The 21,895-nt window shown below is 40.5% G+C and overlaps 1 protein-coding gene across 1 annotated transcript in view; it reads left to right on the forward strand.

The window, feature by feature from the left end:
• Positions 1-20,748: 20,748 nt before the first annotated feature.
• Positions 20,749-21,895, forward strand: part of LOC140538766 (rho GTPase-activating protein 7) — a 73,341-nt gene continuing 72,194 nt past the window's right edge. Inside the window, exon 1 of the mRNA XM_072661256.1 lies at positions 20,749-21,257. Coding sequence (XP_072517357.1) covers positions 21,143-21,257 — 115 coding nt within the window. The 5' untranslated portion in view covers positions 20,749-21,142. The remainder of the gene's footprint in view (positions 21,258-21,895) is intronic.

Genomic DNA, 21,895 nt, shown 5'->3' on the forward strand with positions numbered 1-21,895 from the left:
TGTGCTCCTATATTACTCTATGAAGCCTTACACAACAGCCAATGAGCGGCACATGGCACCACAGCGGGAACACACTCGTGAAGCTCAAAAATATGCTTTGGGTCTATTTTTGAGACATGCTGCAAGCGGCATGTCAGCAGATTGTAGGCAGAAACAGTACAAAATTGCATTATTTGCAGTATTAGATATGCAGTGGTCTTGCTAAATGTACACTCTATGCTAATAAACACATCCATAAAGACCTACACTAGACACTAAAAGTATTAGGACACCTGCTCATTCCTTGTTTCTTCCCAATTCATGGTTATTAAAAAAAAAAAAAGAGTTGATCCTGACTTTCCACTAGATTGTGTGGCATTGCTGCTAGGGTTTGATTGCATTCAGCAACTAAGAGCGTTAGTGAGATCAGGATGTTGGACGATCACCGCCCCCACCTCATCCCCCAACTCCCTCAACTCCACCATTCATCATTCCAGTGAGCACAGTCATTCCATTGCTCCAAAGCTGAATGCTGGGGGGCTTTATACCCCTCTAGCCCACGCCTGGTATTAGGCCTGGTGCCAATAGGTGCATGGTTATCTGCTCCAGAGAGTCCTATTCTATTGTCTTGCCTCTGTAGAGAAGTACTGAGTACAAGCTGTGTGTCAGCAATGTGTGCTTATGGTAGCTTAAAGTAGTGGGATGCATTCGTTTGGAGGGGTGTTCATGGGGTGTGGACGTATAGCGTCTATCTGAAGCTACTGGAGCTGAAAGTAAGTATTTATTTAGATCTGAGATCCGGCGCTGTGGAAAGCTCATGGATGGGTGAATGCACAAGTCTCTGAGGGAAAGGTCTATTCCAGTGGTCTCAGACCCTTCTCCCAGAGAAATAAATAAGGCTAAACTTAACTCAGATCTTAACTTGAATCTTGAATATTTCTTTCCTCTGTGTCATTGCTTTTTATTTTTTTATAATAATCACTAGCAGGGGTGGGAAATCAATCATCAACACAAAACAAAGGCTTTGCAAAGTTAACATTATCCAGGGCAGATGAGAAGGAGTGTTTTCGGCATTCAGCTGCGATGCATGGCAGAGCCCAGTGTTGACGCTTGGCCAGTTATGGAAAATGGATCAGAAAGGGATATGCTGTGCTACTTCTGCTGTGCTTTGCCAAGGCAGAAAACGTCTTAGCCTTCTGGGTGATGGCGCCGTCTTTGTCACATGAACAGGCCGCAGACAAACACGTGCATGCCCCTTTTTTGAGAATATGTGGAACAGATTGTCACGGTTGAAACTATAGCATGGCGATTGCTTCCATTCTCCACTGGCGCAGTAAACTACAATGAAGCGTATCTTGCCGCTAATGTCTTCTGCACTGAAATGCTTTTGGTGGGAGGTCACGATGGCTTACTGTTTCCTGGCCAGAGGACTCCAAAGCATCGTCCAAAGGAAAATACAGTAAAGATGGACAAAGGTACAGAGCAAATTCAGGCTGCAGGATAGCTAGTTGGCCCAAGAGAAATGTAGTAAATAACATTCTTAACATGCTTTCCCAGAAGCAGCTTTCAAACTGGGTGTCTTAGTGGGAGAATTAGTGGAAAATATCTCAGAGAGGAAGCTTCAACATGCATTATTCATCATCCAAAGCCAGACATTCAACACAGCAAACATGAGGAAAAGATGATGCTGCTACTGTTTAGGCAATGAGACGTGCTTCAGTTTAGTGTGGAGGCACCAGTACGTCAAACAGTGTCAGAAACTATGTAAGTACGTCTATTAGATAACCTAATCCACCAAAGCTGCTCGATTTAGGACCTACCTACCACTTCAGTAAATCAGCTGATTCAGCCACATTGCTCGAGCTTCTCCAACCTTGAGAAAATAACAGAAACTGGCATTCCACGGTGAACGGAGCCAGAAACTAGAATTCAAGTACGCGACGAGAGGGTCTAAAGAAAGAGAGGCAAAGGAAAACACAGTGTATCTCTCTGTGTGCACAAGCTGTCAGGCTGCACGCCATCCCAGCAGAACTTGGCCTGTCAGGAAATAGACTTCTGGCCAATGCATTTTCTCTCGCTCCTCTCGCTCTCTCTCCTCCCACCTGCTGCCTGTGTTCCCTGAACACATCTACCCAGCAGTCTCGCCACTCGGTTCGGCGCGAGCGCTCCCACCTTGTTAAAATCACAGGGGTTTCTGCCCTGTCAATGCAGTTGAAAGAGGGCCCTCAGTCACCAGAGAGAAAGAGAAAGCCAAAAGAGAGAGAGATGGGCGAGAAAAAAAAAAAAACACAACAACAACGAAACAGTTGACTCGAGCTGTCACCAGCTCTAAGTCTTGAGCTTTCCAAGTATCGATTCTTCACCTGGAGCTTGGGTGAGTCTAAGGCGTCCATGAGAATCGCTCAATTAATTCCCATCTTGAAGTGGAGCCGGGACAGGGTGACGTCAAGCTTAAGCTTTGCTGCGGAACGAAGGGAGTTTAACTGTGTTTTTTTTTTTTTTCTCCCCCCATTAAAAGTCAGCATGATACAACTCTGCCACCCACAGTCAGAAAGATGGCATCCTACCCACTCCAGCCCTCGTGTCCCTACTGTCATCGTGATGGATATCTCGCAGAGTCGATCGGACTCGACGGGTTTAATTGACAGAGTAGTCAGGATTCAGTTCGTGTTTAATCTCAGAAACGCTCATCTGGACAGGCACGAATTGCAAGAGAGGAAGGATCAATTTTTCATTTTCATAAGGTCAAAAGTCTGCTCCTGCAAGTTAAACGTGCAGGTTCATCGCCCGCCTCATGAGAACGGGATTTCAGGCCGGTCCCTTTGATTTAGATACGTGTTTTCTTAATGACACTGAGTGCTGAAGCATAAACAACAAGCATCTTCACCAACTCAACCAAATTCATTTATAGATATAAGTGAAATGTCAACCCCCCGGTGCACACCCTTGCAAAGTACAGGGACTATAATAAGCATGGCATGCTCTGCCAAAGTGATGTTAAGGTCACGGAAGAGTCTTCTTAGCTCGTCAGTTCTGTAGAGAGTCACTACTGTGCAGCATTTAAACCTTACAATAACAGCATTGAAATCAAGTGGATGTTACACAGACTAGAATAGCATCGATACCATTCCCACTTCAGGTTCAGAGCGCTGCTACCTGAACTATGTAACTTTGGGAAAGCAGGCAGGACAGCGCTTTTGCGCGAACTGCATAACGCTGCTGTGTTGCCCTAGTCATTTTTGTGTAAAATCTGTCTCACTGTCCACATGCTTTTTCAGGTTCTGTATCCACTCAGCTTGTCCAGAAATGCATATTTGTGTCCTGTAGGGATCTCTCAAAGCGAAGATTACACATCCACACTGTAGGGGAGCCCAGGATCAAGAAATACCAGTTCACATATAATACTACTTAAAAAATAAAAAAGGATTCTGCAAGGGTTCTTTAGTAAAAGCAAGCGTTCTATATAGAGCCATGACATATAGAACCATCTGAATGATTAAACGGTTCTTTGCCTGGTTTAATGATTCTTACACTCTTAAAGGCGCTACCATGGGTTCTTTGAGCAATGCCATCAAGGAACCATATTTGCTTCCCTAAAGACCTACAGCATGTTTGTAAGAGAGATAATTTTTAAAGAACTCTTTATTACAAACATGGTTCTTTAGTGAACCAAAAGTGATTCATCTATAGCATCCCTCAAAGAACCATTTGTAGCACCTTTATTTTTTAAAGCATACAAGAAAAAAACATGTAGCACAAAAAGGTTTCCAGTATCGCCTTCTATGTTAAGCCAAACCATAATTGGTTCAGTAGTACATAGAAAACCTCATAAGTAATATTTATCAGAGAATATCTGCAGTAGTAAACTGAAATTCTATTTTATAAGGTTATCTAAGGGTTGTGACAAGAATTCACTTTAGAAAAGCAGCAAAATTCCCAAAATATCATTTTTGTGGCCCATGGTACTGTATAGTGCCATTCCGGAGGGAATATAAACTTTAACAAATAGAGTATAATTCCCCATAATTTGCTGGGCCTTCTTCCTATGGAAAGATGACTATCTTGCAGATAACTGTCTGTGCAGTTTACATATTATTTTCCCAGCCATTTTCCCAGTCCCAGATGTTATCCTCATCCCCATCCCGAAAAATGCCATACAAAGTGGACGAGTTATATGTAAAACAATAAAAGCACAAATAAAACAACTGACTTTGAATCAAATAATCTACTGCTAAGCAGATTACTGGATGTCTTCCCACCCCTGTAAAAGAACTGTTTATCAGCAAAGTGAGCTTTTAATGCTCTGAAAGTTGCTAATAAAGACATACATTCATGTAACCACCTGTTTCTGAAGCTAATATCAGAAAGACGATACCTTCAGTAATCTACACAAAGGTTTTCCTTGCAAAATGTTAAAGCACTTCCAGAGAGTCTGGGACATTGTGTTGCTCAACATGCCCCAAAACTGCCCGACATGCCCCAATCTGATTGACCAGCTGATCACAAATCTAGAAATTTTACGAAATTAAAACCAACATGTTTCAGACATTCACCAATGTTTTTCTTTTTTTGGGATTTGTTCAATTTCTGAGGACAGTGGGGTCCATTATTATAAGAGCATCGCAATTCTGTGATTTAACCCTGGGCCAAAAGTGTTTTCACAAACCTGAGAAAAGCCCCACAAGTTTGTATACGGAGGTCTCTGAGTAATACACCCTAGTGTGTAAAAAGCCTTCCTGCTCTAAGGGGTTGAACAATTCTGCAGTTCAATAAGACATGAACATAGACTTTACGTTAGGACTTTTTCTCAGGATGATACTGACGAATGAGGACAGTGTTTTTTTTGTAAGAAAGTGATTGGCAAGAATTATGCTCCAACAAAAAACAGACCTGTGTGAAACAAAATGAGTTGTAGCCAGCAGGATGTGCACAGTCTGTAACACCAAACACCAACGTTTCCCCAACAGGCCACTCTGGGTGTATTTCAGTACAAAGAAACACAATCTGTTTAAAAAAAAAAAAAAACTCTAGCAAGCAAAGTTATTACATTACTTAATTAATGTATTATTTTTAGTACTACTAGTAGTTAAGGTTTAGTTAATTAGTGTGCAGGAATTTCAGTATTGTATGTATATATATATACACATACATACAATACTGAATATATATATATATATATAGTATAGAGTTTTATACTATATATATATATATATATATATATAGTTTTGCCACGTTATTACATATGGAACTGTCTGAGAAATAGGAGCAGACAAATGGTGACTTTGTTATCTTGAAACAATGGGGGTCTATCAACTTCACACCAGCCTCACCAGGGGGCTCAGACAACCAGCATTATCAGCATATGGACATCAAAGGTGATGGACACCTGCGGACATCAAAGACCAGCTGATTCCAAATGTGAATGTCACGTAATGCACAGTCATCGTGTATGTGTGGGGTATAAAAAGTGTAACTGGGAAGGTTCCCTACGGGAAGGTTTTTTGTCAGACGCAGTCCTGAAACCTTCCGCCGGCTTTACTTTTACTGCAGGAGTAAAGTGTAGTTTTCCACATTCCTAAGGCTGACTGATCGAGCTGATTCTTTAAACACGAAAAAGCAAAAACGACTACCGCATTAGTTAACTAGTTAGTTTGTATCTCAGTTATATAATGAATTCATTATAATTAGTTCATCTACCATATACCGTTTGCACATGCATGCCTGGCAAACTCAAAGCACTCAAACTCCTTGAACTCTGTGATCTGCTCAAGCATCTTATAACTCTAACAGGAAACTGACAAATAAAGATCCCCATGCTGAAGAAGAGAGAGACCCATCTCTTTTACACAGACTTACAGAGTTAATGGGAGCAGCTGCTTCTGAACTGTTCTACTGACCAGTTTATGGCTTGTTTATGACTTTGTATTTTCCAGCTGATCCAGATTTGTAGAAGTAAAGAGTAGTGAGAGTACTTTTTTCTCAAATTACAGTTGGAAAGATGCAAGTTGTAGATTGTTATGGATTGTTTTGAAAAACTACAACACTGGCTGTAGAGTCAGGGCAAAGAGCATTGCAGACAGACACTGAGGGCCCTATCTTACAACCCAACAACGGTCTATTTTCACGCCTTTCGCCTGCGTTGTTTAAATAGTAACAGTGCTTGTGAATATATCTGTGCCAACAAAAAACAACCTAGGCAGACATCAACAGTCAGACATTTAATGCTAGCTGGGCAGTGAACTGTCAACACAGGCGTGTGCCCAACGCGGGTACACCCCCGCTTTGCACCACTGAAATAGCAATCCGCCAAAGCCAGACCACACCTGGCTCTTAACGGGAATGGCAAGTGACATGATGATTGGTTTATTGCACATTACACCCAAAACACACCCATAATTAATGGGATCATGGGTGTTTGCCGAGCAAGGCTTACTTTTCCCATCGCTGCGATAGCAAAGACACACTGACACGCCTTAAATCAAGCTGCACGGTTGACGGTTCACCAAAAGATCACTAAAATAGTGACAAAATGACAAAATTCTGATAGTTATGGCCATTTTAATGTCATCCCATATCCCACACTAAACTTCAGAATTTCTCACCATACTTTTTTCAAAGTGTTTAGCACTTAGTCTTCTCTGCTGGGTATACACTTAACTTATTTGGTACAATCAATTATTCATGTATCTACTCACAGAGGTAGGTAAGGCCTCCTATTGCTCTCTCTCAAAAAAAAAGCAGTGGTTCTGACATGGATTTCACAAGATGTTGGATCCAAGTTCAAGTTCACATGATTGCATCACACAGTTCCTGCAGATATTTCAGGAGCACGTTCAATGCTGCCAATTGCACATTCTATCACATCTCAAAGGGTTTTAGTAGAATCAGATCCAGTAGAAGATCAACACTGAACTCAACGTCATTTTCATGAAACCAGTTTGAGATGTTTCGTGAGATGGTGCATTATCATGCAGGGAGTAGCTGTTGGAAGATGGGTAAATTATGGTCATGAAGGGATGCATATGGTTAGCAACAGTACTCAACTAAGATGTAGCATTGAAGCAAAGACTGGTTGACTGATTTGTTCCAAAGTGTGGCCAGAGAACGTTCCTCACACTATTACACCACCTCCACCAGCCTGGACTGTTGACACACATCAGGGAGGGTCCTTGTATTCAAATGGCATCAAATTCTGATTTAAATTTGATGCGAAATTCATCTTTTCCAGTCTTCAAATGCCAAGTTTTGGTGTCTGGTGCCCACTGCAGCCTCAGCTTTCTGTTCTTGGCTGAAAGAAATCTATCCTGGCTTGGTCTTCCACACTTGTAGCCCATCTGCCTCAAGGTTCTTCCAAACCATACAGGAGCATACAAATGGGCATCAAGATTATGAATTACAAATCACTTATTACTGACTTGCGCTAACTGCTCTGATCTGCAGAAAAAGTTTAATTATAGTATTATAGATTAAAGAAATGATAGAATAAAGTTTTAAATATTTTGTAAAAACAAAATGTGGCATTAACCCCTTAAAAAAAACTAAAAAACCCGGCAGTCTGAAAGAGAATAGCCCCAACAGTTTGTACAGAAGTCCCTGTAGTTACTGGATAATACACCTTACGATGTAATAAGCCATGGAGTGTTAAAGCAAGTGGGGTAAAAGCAAGTTTTCCTTTCAGTTGATAGCTTTTTACCTGGCTGGTCCTTTATTTCACAAGTATTAATTGTTCTTCACTACCAACTGAATTCCGTTCTCAAGGTAATGGTTTGCCCATGAAAATGCAAACTTAATTACAAGTATGTCGTCTTTTAGCAATCAAAAAAATTTGAAAGCGGTGAGACATCTAGGTTCTGCACTCCAGTATGGTCCTTGATGTCGTATTTTGACTAACAGAGTTTTGCCTGCAGGGGGTATACAGAAAAATAAAAACCCTGACAAAACATTTCCAATTAAATCCTCCTAACAGGCTTGAGCTGTATTTGTATAATGTTTGTAAAATGGTTTCATGGTATAATGCTATTTGTTCTGTCCACCAACTCTAGGAAAAATTCCACTGCATGCTTGAAAAATGACATGTTTGTGCATCTGATCACACAGTATACTAATGAAGAAGCATTTATATTAATTACATACAGAAGTCTCGTTCCAGAAGACAGGATACTAATGGCAATTGCCAACATTCTCACTGAGCAGATGTTACAGTGACAATTTTTATTATTTTTTTAATATTATGCATGTTTTAAATCTCCATGTCACATCAGAAAAAGTGTGGCGAAGGCTGTAATTTCTCCGCACTGTAACTGCAAACTGGACAAAGTGAAATAACATCCCTCCACGCAAGATTATGTGAGACAGTTCCCCAATACAGGTTGAATTCACTGCATCATCAGTTTTTTTCAGAAATGGCCCAGTCAGCACTGCCTCTCCCAGCAGGCATGTTTACCCATTAAATTTGCTATTTGAATGGACTGTCCCTAAAAATGAGGAACTGAAACTTCTTACTTCTTCTTTGGGCCGCCGATGGTTCTTCCAAGCGTCATAAAAATAATCAGAGCAAACCAGATTGGACTTGTTTTCAATGTACCTACGCTGTTCAGCTTGTTTGTGATTGGAAAAAGAACTGGACAAATTGCTTGAACTGCACAAAATCAGGACCTCACTGAAACGCTGCCTTCTTTTCTGGAAGTTTGCGTAGCCCTCTCCTAGTTCCTCTGGTTGCATAAATATAAACAAGCGGTTCATTCAGATAGCCGTGTGGCGGACATGTGGAATTAGGCGATCTTCATCTAACGTCAGTGATCCCCCTGAGAGCTGCTGTGTGGTTTTGAGCCGGGTCTCGCTGCCCAACTTGCTTCAAAGCTCTGTGTCCCCAGGGGGCCTCGAAAGCAGTTCTTGCCAGACTTCACACAAGACCACAAGCAGAGCTAAGATTTCAGCCTTTTTACTGTGGTCTGATCTGGTGGTCTTCAGAACATCATGTCATGAGATTTCAGCTTGTAACTGTGGTCGATGTTGTTGGAAAAAGAGAACCGTAATGTAATCTAAACCTAAGCCACCTTAGGCCTGACACTGTATAATAAAATATCATCGAAAATATGGCTTGCAAAAGTTTGGGCACTCCTGATTAATATTGCTGTTGACATCTCCAAAGCATTACTTCAACTTTTTCAGCAAGACTGGTCTATCATTTTTGATTTGTACAATTTAAAAGTGAAAAAAGGAAAGGACTTACATGCAGAAGTCTGGGCACCCCAAGAGATACGAGATCTCAGAAACTTACCATTGTCTCAAATAGTGATTGGCTTGTTAGGGCTGTGGTTTGTTCAGTCATTGTTAGGAAAGGTGGTCAGGTGATGCCAATTTCAATGCTCTGCAAATAATCTGGCTCCTCTAAGCAGCTGCTTAGCACTGCTCAGCTCTGAAAATGTAAATAACTGATGCCCACAAAGCAGGAGAAGACCATGAGAAGATAGCACAGTGTTTTCCAGTAGCCATTTTCTCAGATTTCCAGTGAGTGGGATCATTTTCATGAGACAGTTCTTAACTCTGGACCTTCTGGAATTCTTACAAACATTTCTGACTGTGAATGTTGAGCTCTCTCCTAAAAAGAATGCAATCCATTGTCAGAAATGGAGAACAGCAGCTCATAGAAGATGACTATTTACTGAACTGTTAAACTTTTATATACAAGGTAAAATATTCACATAAAATATGTGAATTTTGTTTATAGCCTCCATCGTGTTAAATACAGAATGGCAGGAAAAGGTTCCAGTGCATTGTTGTAGGTTTAACACTATTATATCACTAGAATCTCTTAGGTGGGCTAGCAGAAACTAGCATGGATTTTTTTTTTTTATAGTTCGGCTGAGCGTTTATTGAGCTGAAGGCCTAGATATAATAGTCACGATTTACCATAGATAACTAACTGGTAAATACTATTACTAAAAAGTATTTACATGGTTAAGAATATGTAAATTATATTGTACCTATTAAAGCACATACAGTAGGTGCAATGTGTGCAATTACACCTGAATCACGTCTGAACACATTTTCAAGCCACATTATAAAACAAAGTACAAGGAATATAGTCTTAGCTATAATGACAACTCTATTACAATAACAAATTTGTAGGAATTTGCACAAGCAAAATGAAAAAATATCTGTTTTTGAAATTTAGAGCCAGAGTTTGTATTTGTGGCCATATTTTAATTTGACTATTTACATTACAGTTTTGTTGTCCTACTGGGAATTTATGCTTTAGGTTGTACGGATGACCTCTGATATGCAAACAGCATCCCCCAGAGCAGCCTACTGAAATGGAAAATACTTTACTAGGCCATTCCTTTGTACCTACCTATAAAAGATGTTTAGATTTGTGTTATGAAGTTAAGAATTACAATAAAGTACATTTAAATTTTGAAAGAACAATAAACAAAAATGTTATCAACCATCAGTTCACAACAACAAAAGAACAGTATTGTGCAGAATTAGAAAAAAAGATCCTTATTTGGGCAGTGAGTGTTCATTTGCTTATTAAAACACTAACATATATAATTATGAATAATAATAATAATAATAATAATAATAATAATAATAATAATAAATAATAATAATAACATGAATACATACAAATAACATTTATTAAAAAAAATCATGGTTTTACATCACTGTGTTCATTAAGCCATCTCTAAAACTCTCCCCTTGGGAGTCTAGTAATATTAATGGTTGTCATCCAACATCTGGTTTGGTAAATAAGTGTCCAATGACATTAAGCCAGGTGAGCTGGTGATATAATCCATGTGATGGCTGGGGACATTCAGGAAAAATCTGGTCCCAAACTTCAAAAGATCTTGACCACTTTCTTCAAAATGCTAAACTGTAGGAACATTTTACTGTATTTACGCATAAGTTGTAATGGGATATGGTGTTTTTACAAGCAAAAACAAAAACCTGAGAAACCTGCAGCGATAATTGACTTTAAAAATGTCCTTAAGTGCCTTAGAACTTCTGCATAGTGCTGTAAATTGCTCATAGGATTTGATTTAGTGTACAGAGAAATACCATAACGAAAAAATCCCCAGAGATTATGTTAACAAAGTCGTGTGACACATAACCCATAGAACACATGCTGAGGGTTTACCACAAGCAGCGAATAGGACCAGAACATCTCAGTCGATTTTAATATGACAAACATGAGCCCAAGGTCCAATCTCAAACAATGATGAAATTTGTATTTGTTCTTTGTTAAAATGTTCTTTGAAGGTTCCTCAAAGCACCTTAAGAGGTTCCACCAACCTTCAAATTGAAAAACCTCTAAGAGTTCCCTCTACTTTTAGCAGTGGTCTACAGCGTTGTGTTAAAAGTTATGATATGGACTTTATTTTTTTAATTTTTTTCTTCCACATTCAGAACTTCGGACCTAATTGGATCTCAAAGTTTCTAAGAACCAACTTACACACTTCTTACAGAGTGTCATGGCGTGTACGACCAGACCAAGAGGAATGAACACTCTCAGAGATGGAGACAAAGCAAGCCGTTTTACTAACGAAAACTAGCACAAACACAAGGGGTATGAAAAACATGAGCAGCAACAAGGGGTTAAACAATAAACAGAACCTGAACGTGACTAACAAAATGGGGAACACAACAAACCTGGGACTAGGAGGAGCCGGGAGCTGAGCAGGCGTTAACGGAATACAAAGAGGGAAAACAAAGAGGGAACCTGAACTAAAACCTACAGGCAGCATCTGGGCAACTGAAAGTTAACGTGAACAGAGACTAGAGCCGCGCTCTAATAAACAAAAGAGGGGTAGCTGGGGAACCAGCCGCTAGACCAAACGGCAAGGCCAACCTAACCTGAACAAGCAGCGTGCTGCCGCGAACGTGGGTCGCCTTGCTTGAATGTGAGTTGCCTGGAAACCTAGACAGGAAGTGAGTGAGCCTCGCTCGTCACGAGAGTGATCGTGAGCTAGAGCTGACCTGAGCACCGCGGTAACACATGAGGAACCTCAGGGCATCCTAGAGATTCCAGATGAGTCAGTTCTCGCCAGAGAACCAGAGGGTTGAAGCTCCTTAAGTACCCCCAGTCCCAGGTGCAACACATGAACAAAATCAATGAACACTGAATCGACACAAAGGAACATGAATCAACAGAAACAAAGAGGAAGTCCTTATTTGGGCCTGTGGACGGCGGCCACTGTGCCTGACACAGAGATTCTGACATTCACCATCATTTGGGATTTGTTCAATTTACAAGGCCAATAGATGAATTATTATAGTAGAGCGGGAAAAATTGTTGTGGTTTAAAAACACATGAATAATTTTGTTAGGACTTTGTTCAAGAACAGATTCAAGAAAATTTACAGGTATTGATATTGGTGAATGAGGTCCAGTGTAACTACTCCTAATTCAACCATTGGTTAACTAAATGGTGGCTCAGAGCAAGTTTGAGCGAGGCCCTTCACAGTCTCTGCTCCTCGGGTGGTGCAGCAATGGCTGCCCACCATTCCGGGCACGTGTGCTCACTGTCCACTATGTGTATGTGGAATTAAAGGCGGAAGCCAAATTCTGACACAGAACGGTGACTATGGTTGTCTTGTCATGTTGTGGTTGGTGTGGCGCAACTGATAAAACCACTAGCTGCCAGTGAGCTGTTACACCATGTGGGAGACCAAGGTTCGATTCCCAGTCTGGATGACTGTGTTGCGCTACACCAATAAGAGTCCCTGGGTGAGACTCCTAACACTACATTGGCCCACCTGTGTAATACGAGTCACCCTGTAAGTCGCTCTGGATAAGAGCGTCGGCTAAATGCTGTAAATGTAAATGTCATGTCTTTCAATATAGTATAAAATTCAATATAACCAGCAGATGCACATTAAATATAAAAAAACAACACACTGTGATCTGTAATGTTTGCTACTTCATATTCCAGTAAAGCAACCACTCATGATACGCATTTAGTGTATTCAGCGGAGAAGATGAGAGCGAGAGAGAAAATGAAGAGCAGGAGGGTGCTGGTATTCGTGTTGCATTCCACCTTTCCCGCATAAATGGAGGGAAGCCTCAGGAGAGAGTGCCATTATCAGCTAAATTAATTCTTGCCAGTAAGAGAGACACCACTGATGAGGATGTTGATAAACGGGCAGGTCTTTAGGGAGCCCAGCTTTGTGAGACATATTGTAATGGAAGGTTTGCTCACATACACACACTGTGAGGTACTCAAAAGCGGTGTGTGTGTGTGTGTGGAGGGGACTCATTTTCTTCTGATGCTTTTGCCTGCATTCTGATAAACTCGTCACCGCATTTCTCAAGACCTGAGGTTCATTCCGTAAACTGTCTGTGGTTTCAATTACACACACCTCCTCCAACTATGTTGTGCAAGTCATGTAAGAACACAGCATGCTGACTGGTCTGTTGGGAACCGTGATTGCTTCCGTTCAAATCAAGTGGCGTCTGAAAGCAGCATGCGGCCTTTAATTGAATTCGCATAAAAAAAAAAATTGAGGCAGGCTAAGATTGGTATGCGCCGTCTAACCCATCTAATTATAATCAGTTCATGGAGAACTATTTGCATCTCTCCCCTCTTGGCCCAACTTTCTGCTAGTTTCGCATGTCCAGACACACTTACTTAACACTTGGGTAAATCTTTACTGGAGCGTACACTCGAGCGTAAAGGGGCGATTCTTTAATTGGGGGTTCATTTTACCATCTTAATTTCTTAACTTTGGACTATGTTTACATGTTTTAAAGTAGAGACTTAATAAAAGCCAAGACTGAGCTAATATAGATTTAAAATTTTTTATACATTTATTTGGCAACATCCAAAAATCTAAAATCCAGGTCGTTCTAAAGGGTTCACTTATTTTTTTTCTGTTTTTTCTCTAGAGGATTCTCTACTGATCTCTTACAGCCATATTAACTGAAAAACAGTGATGATTCGTGATAGGATGTGCATTTAACTTCCATTTTTAACCATTAAAAGGTACAGATGAAGGTGAAACTGACAACCCGTCATTACAGTCACCTGTTTTGTGTTGGTAATGACACATTTGCAGTAACAAAAATACTCACTTACACAGTTCATACAAAGATTCTGACATTCACCAATATTTAGGATTTGTTTTCGATTTGCATAGCCAATGGGATCAAGCATTATAATAGCAGAGCTGCGAACATTTCTGTGGTTGTAAAAAGCATGAGTAGCATGAAAATGTTGGTAGGACTTTTCTCAAGAACAAATTTAAGAACATTCCTAGGCAAATATTGTGAATGAGGCCTAATGTAACTATCTCTAACTCAACTGTTGGTTAACTGGGCTTACATGGTTCCTTATAGTGTAATAAGGACATCTGCAATGCTATGCTAATTTTGGTCTGCAAGCAGATGCACATTAAAGACCATATAAAACAACACACTGACGGCACACATTTAGTGTATTTACCAGAGAAGATGAGCAAAGATTTCTTTTTTTTAAAGTACATAGGAATAATTTTAATGAAAGATTTTTAATTGGCATAAATCTTTCATTTTTTAAAAATATAAATACATAGCCATAACTGTATAAATGGTAATGACACTGAATAAACCTACTCCAGTTTTCCAAAATGTCACTGTTCTCTCATGGCTCACATGTGCTCCCCATCTGTTTTTTTTTTCATTGTTATGGCATAAACAAAAAAAAGTGTCACCTTTAACACTTCCTTCCAGAAATCACAGGCTGTTGCGGTAATGACGGTAAAGTCCTACTTTTGTGTCTTTTTTAGTTATTATAACATGCATTGCCTTTTTTTTTTAAAGAACTGATTACTTTATTGTAGCAGAGAAGTTTTAAAGTCTGCTTTGAGGACATATAAATAGTAAGTACGTGACTTTGGTTGCAATGTTACAAGCCTATTTACAACTTTGCTATTTGGACTCTGCCTTTATTGGCTGTTTTACGGCACCAGCGACGGCTCGCAGAAGCTGTAAATAATAGCATAATTTTAACATTGCTACAAATACACTATTAATAATTCCAGATTGTGTAGCTGTGCTCCCGTTGCGTCCTTTGTACACTTGCGATGTACACTTCTCTCATAGCTCACATGTGCTCCCGTCAGTTTTCATTTCCATGGTTACGACATAAACAAGTGTAACATTAAAATAATTCCTCCCAGAAATCACAGGCTGTTGCGGTAATGACAGTAATATACTGTTAAAAATATGCAAAACTTGAACATGTATAAACTTAAATAATAATAGATTCTGTCTCTTTTTAGTTATTATATGTATTGTGATTTTACAGAACTGATCACTTCATATCATGTTATTGTAGCAGAGAAGTTTTAAGGTCTGGTTTGAGGACAAGGCCAAAAAAAAGTAAATTATAATGATTTTGGTGCATCATTTTTAGTGGTACAATACATAATATATTTTATACCATATATATTTACTATAAAATAAATTTATATTGTTATATTATTAAATTATTATTATTAAATATATTTATTTATTTTATATATACAGTGGAGGAAATAAGTATTTGACCCCCCACTGAATTTAAAAGTTTTAATACAAAAAAATAAATGAAACGTCTCATAATTTTATGTCAGCTTTATTTTAACAGTGACACACAGACTATCAAAAGGAAAACTGAGAAAATTACATAAAATGAGAAATAAAAATTAACTTGAATGTCATTGAAGGAAATAAGTATTTGACCCTCTAGTCAGACGTTTCTTGTGGGGTTTTTTAAGGTTTGCACACACTTTAGGAGTAATTTTCTGGTGTGGCGCAACAGATAACACCACACCACTACCTGCCACTGAGCTACCACTGAGCTACCACACCATGTGGGAGACTGGGGTTCAATTCCCAGTCTGGGTGACCATGCTGCGCTACACCAATAAGAGTCCTTGGGCAAGACTACGTTGGCATACATCTGTAATACGAGTAACCTTGTAAGTCGCTCTGGATAAGATAATGTAATTTTGACCCACTCTCTCCAAATCCTTAAGGTTTTTAGGCGTGCATTTGGAAACGCGAAGCTTCAGCTCTCTCCATAGATTTTCTATGGGTTTGAGGTCATAAGACTGGCTAGGCCATTCCATGACCTTGATATGCTTCTTATGGGGCCACTATTTTGTTTCCTTGGCTGTATGTTTTGGGTCGTTGTCGTGCTGGAAGACCCATCCACGACCCATTTTCAGTGCCCTGGCAGAGGCAAGGAGGTGGTCACCCAGGATTTTGCGATACATGACCCCGTTCATCTTCCCGTCGATGCGGTGAAGTTGGCCTGTGCACTTAAAAGAAAAACCCCCCCAAAACATAATACTTCCACCACCATGCTTGACGATGGGGATGGTGTTCTTAGGGTCATATTCTGTATTTTCCTTCATCCAAACACGTCAAGTTGAGTTGAGGCCAAAGAGCTCAATTTTGGTCTCATCTGACCACAGCAGTCTCCCAGTCTCCCAGTCTTCTCCCAGTCTCTCTCGGAGTCATTAATATGTTCATTGGCAAACTTGAGGCGGGCCTGGACATGAGCCTTCTTGAGCAGAGGAACCTTGCGTGCACTGCAGGATTTTAAACTATTACGTCTCAGTGTATTACCAATGGGGTTTTTTGGAGACTGTGGTCCCAGCTGCCTAGAGATCATTAACCAGCTTCTCCCATGTAGTTCTTGGCTGATTTTTAACCTTTCTCATGATCAAGGAGACTCCATGAGATGATATCTTGCATGGAGCTCCAGGCCTAGGTCAATTGACAGTAATGTTGTACGTCTTCCACTTCTGAATAATTGCACCAACAGTTGTCACCTTCTCATCCAGCTTCTTACTTATGGCTTTGTAGCCCATTCCAGCCTTGTGTAGGTCAACAATTTTGTCCCTGACATCTTTAGACAGCTCTTTAGTCTTGCCCATGGTGGAGATGTTGGAGTGTCACTGAGTCTCTTGGCAGGTGGCCTTTTACACAGGTGACAATTTGGGACAAGTATCTCTCATGCAGGTAACGACTTCACTGAGATTAGGGTGTGTCAGTGGTCTGTGGGAGCCAACATTAGTCATGGTTTTTAGGGGATCAAATACTTAGATCCCTCAATGAAACGCAAACTTTCAAAATCAGTGGGGGATCCCCACTGTATATATTTATATACTTTTATATATAATAAAGCGATTTACTTTGCCATAAAGTATTTCCAACATGAAATTATAACCTGGAGACATATAAGTAATTGAAGAATCACCCAAACATCTTCACAATTACAACAGTTTAATACGCACGCTTTGATTCCACTGAGCTATTTACATGCTAGGCATAATTTTCTAGTATAATACAGCTTAAGCAAATAATGGACTAATGAGCGAGCATTTTCCCATAGATTACTATATATACGATGCAACCTCTCAGCAAGCCACAACATTCGCATTACCACAAAGAAAGTTGCCTCACCTCAGAGATTTGAGGCTTAGCCATACTGTGCCGCACAACTGAGCGGCCTCTGTTATCATTCCTCACAGTGTGGGCTCATGGTGAACAGAAAGGCTGCAATAAAATCCCTAATGTGAAACAGATGCCCGTAACGGTCTAATTTACAGGCACGCAGCGGCTCCCGCAGTGTCTTTATAAACGTAGCACTCACCGAACAGCTTTCATAAATCCCAGTGCGCCCGCCTTGTTGGAAGAAACAAACGGACAGAGACTGGACCGGTAGGCATGTTTGAACAGGCACTTTGGCTTATTCATTCATGTATGTCAGGGCCACAGATTTGCCTGCCGGCATGCTGTCGGACCAGTCATACCCAACCCCCCTAATGGTTATTACCACGGTTTAAGAAGCTTGATGAGACAACTAGCCTCAATTTTATGTTCTCAGTAGTGGTTTCCTAAGCCTGGTTGTGGAGTACTGTGCTCTGCAAGTAGGGAAGCTACACACCTGATGCAACTAATCAGCAAATTAATAAAAGGTATTTCAGAGCTGTGAGATGGGGCTCTGTTAGAAAAGGGCCCGTGTTGAGGACCACTGCCCCATGTCTATATACACTGAAGAGAAATGAACAGCTCTAGTCAGATGAGGTAGAGAATAAGATTCAGTGGTAGAAAGGCAAGTGGAAGCTAGTTACCTCGGGTTACCCAATGCTGGAAAGTGAAGGCCAATGAAACGCTAAAGAAATGGGGGTCTAATTTGGTGACTGTATAAACTCTAGACTCCAGAACAAGCTCAAATATTTCTTAGACTTGACCACAGTTAAGTCATGCTTCTAAAAAAAACAAAAAAAACAAAGCATATCTCCAACGTGAGACGCAGAACTCATTTGGACCCCATTCTGGAAAAGATTAACTGAACTGCGGCAGTGAGCGACTTTAGTGCCTCACACCTAACATCAGCATCCAGCACCAACTGCTGGATGGTGTGGTGTGAAGAAAGCTCTTGCAGGGGGTAGAAGATAGGACATGATGATCATTTTTAATAGGCCGGCCCGTAAGTGATAGATTAATTTAGTTCATAAAAAAAGTCTCTGCAAAGCAAAGTTTTCTGTTAGATCATTACATTTGATACTGATTATTCAAATTATTCGGAAAATAGCAAATGATCTGTCGAGCATCTGAAGCACGAATCTCATTAAGGGAAAACAAGATGAGTAATTAGAACTAGTTTTTGCTCAGCAAGGGAAAGGAGAGGGTATAGCAGTCGAAAATAATCTTGAATTCGTACCAAGCTCATCTCTCACTGGATAGTCAGCATTTTGACATGTGGTGGAATTAAGAGTGGGATATTAATGCTTGGCTAACAGCATCTGTGTTGGCGTGGCATGATCTGTGCATCAATGTCACTGGCATGCCTGAAGCTAAGCACATTCTCTTAAGCTGGCCGAGTTGCTTGTGTTGTTTGTTATGTCAGAAGGAACTGAGACTAAGTAGAGAGACCAGTGCATCTACAGAACATATATATAGTGCTGAAATGTCTCAAAACTGGAACCAGTGCCTAACACTTCTAATACTTTAGAGGAACATGGCGATAAAGGCTCAGCTTTTATAAGCCACAGAGGAACTTAAATGGTGCCAAAGAATGCATTTGTTGAGTGTCTGAAGCTGTTTATTGACATGTAAATAGTAAGTACGTGACTTTGCTTGCAATGTTACAAGCCTACTTAAAACTGTAAGCTATTTTGACTCAGAATGAAATACACAATTTTTTCTTTTATGGAGCACTCTGCCTTTATTGGCTGCTTTACGGCACCGGTGACGGCTCGCAGAAGCTGTGAATAACAGCATCGTTTCAAGATTGTAACAGAGTTTTACTGGGGAGTGTTACTGTGGTCCTGTTGTACTGTTCGATTGTAGCCAGTTAGCTTTTAGCCTTTCCCCCACTCATGTTGCTGAGTTAGTCTTTCTCAAGTCTTACCCCTAACAAAAATAAGCCAGTGCTTTTCCTTTGGATGTGATTTTAGCTCTAGTTTGGAGGCCAGCTGAAGTAGTCCAGTCTGTTTTAGAGGGAGCAGACAATGGATAGCAGAGATGGTAAACGGCTAGATTTAGCTTTTAGAATAGTGAATAGATTCCCATTTGCCTTCAAAGCTTTTGAGTTTGAGCTCTCCTTCTGCGGACACTGGTATAGGACAAGTGGGACATGGTCCCAATTCCTAATAATCTAATATCTAGCAGAATCTGGATATGATGTGCTGCTCTCCAATATCAACAACACCCAGAGGTTAAAAGTAATGAAATATAAGTACGTAAGTACAAGTACTTAAGCACAGATAATCAAGTGCACTTGAGTGCATCGAATCGAGTGCATTGCTGTTAGTGAATCTGAATCTCTGATTCCGTCATTTCCGAAATTATCTTCAAAAAACTATTTCATCGTTAAAATTAATTAATTGCACTCACAGATGACCAATAACTGACACTCGCACAGCCCTCTGGAGGGGTTGTTGACTTTAGATGTGTGGCATCCGTTTTTTCTTATAATAATCATGTCAAAGAAACACTAAAACAGTAAATGTGTTCTAATTAAGGTCTAATTGAAAATCTAAGGTCTAATAGTGTCACATGTTCAGGGTATAAAAGCTGAGAACCATATATTACCACATTGATCATCTGTGAACTGAATAAGAAACTTGCAGATGATGCTGCAGTTCTACCATACACCATTATTTACACTCACTGTCATGGGTGTGTTTATCTGTAACTCTAAATCTGTAACTGAATTAGAAGGCTAGGGTTAAGGCTTGTGGGCTGGGTGTCTGTACATTTGAAGGCTGTAACAAGTCTTGGAACTTGGAAATCTTTGGAATTAGTCAATTTTACAGCTCCATTTTGTTTATGCTGAATTTTCTTCTGAATGAGAACACATCAGTGAGGTTTCAGAGTACATGACTTCCGGCCTCATTATTCAACTATGCCATGGTAAATACAGTTGTCCATTCTACCTCTGTATAAATTGTGATCAACGTCCATGGTCTAGTTCTCGTGGTTGTATTTGTGTTCCATACAGAGAGCAGTGATTAGTCTGCTGCTGGAGGCACAGAGCATACTTTACTCCAGTTACATGTACAGAGTCAAACCGATCCTACAGGCAAACACGCTGTAAATGTCACACAGAAGACGACTTCTGCTTTTGCTTTTGAAAAAGGAACAGAGCCAAAAAACAAAACAGAGGGGACTGTCTCTTGGTCTGTTTCCCCAACCCTGTGGCCAAAGCTGGCTCGGTGAAACTCAATATTTATCTCAGCGCCCCTAGAAAAACGAGTATCTGTATGCAGATATGCCCTGATTGCTGCCGTCCAGATGCAGAAGTGTCTTTGGCTCTGAGGCTAAAAGGGGTTTAATGCTAAACCCAAACTAAAAACTGTTTCCATTTCGGGTGACTTTGACCCCTAGCTTGTGGGAAAAGAAGTTTCCTTTTCTTCCCCCTCTCATTCTCCCTCCCTCTGCCTTCCTCTCTCTCTCTCTGTCTCTCTCTCTTACTCTCTGACACACACACTTGGAGGAGAGTGTCTGCAAAAATTACATGCAGATTTTTTTTTTTGCATCAAGAGGGTGAAACTGGGAAGCAGAACCTCTGCTCCTCTCACCACGCTCGGCTGCCCGGACTTGCAGGGTTGTCCTCGGCGGATGGAGTAAGGAAAGAAAGAGAACAAGAGAGAGTCTTGAGGGGCTTCGGGAGAAGCACGTGGATATGGCACACACGGTGAAGACTCCACTACGGAGGTCCTTCAGTGAGCATGTGAAGGATTCCACCAATAAAGCCTGGGATATATTCTGGAAAAGCGCAAGAGAGAAACGTCTATCAGGTACAGCTGCTCTATGGCATCAGGTGCTTTTCAGAGACCGAAAGGCATTGCTTTGAAAGCACACTGTCCCTGAAGACTGCTGCCTTCTTGGTTTTAGAAGCTGTTCTGGTGAAAGAGATGAATGTCAAATCTAAAGTGATGTGATGTGTCAGAGGCTGAGTTTAATTAGAGTTTAAAGAGAGGGATGGGAGGTTGCTTGCATTGCCAGAAACCTCAAAAAATGTTTGTTTAGCCATGTTTTTGCTGTCTGTGTAATTGTTGCCACATGCTTTAAAGTCATCTGTCGGTCATTCTTAAGTTCTGACCTCATAGATGGAACTAATCAGTGAAATAACTATCATAGAGATTTTTTTTTTAATCATCACATTGTGGCCACAGTAGGTGGTGTTTAAGATCAGGTGGCAGTATGCATAATCTATAAGCATTTGTCTAGTCTGGGCTACACTGACATACAAGGAAACTGTTAACAAGACAGGGCTAATTGCTCGGATATGCACATAACTGAAACCTCAAAGGCCTCAAAGGGACTTCAGGAAGTGGCCTCAGGTCAATGAGTGCTTCTCAGAGGACCCAATTTTCCTCTTTATATCCTCCAACCCACTTATCTTCTTCTTTCACTCTCGGGATCTTAGCATACT

This window comes from Salminus brasiliensis, chromosome 18, assembly GCF_030463535.1.
Source record: "Salminus brasiliensis chromosome 18, fSalBra1.hap2, whole genome shotgun sequence".
In the NCBI taxonomy this organism is placed as follows: Eukaryota; Metazoa; Chordata; class Actinopteri; order Characiformes; family Bryconidae; genus Salminus; species Salminus brasiliensis.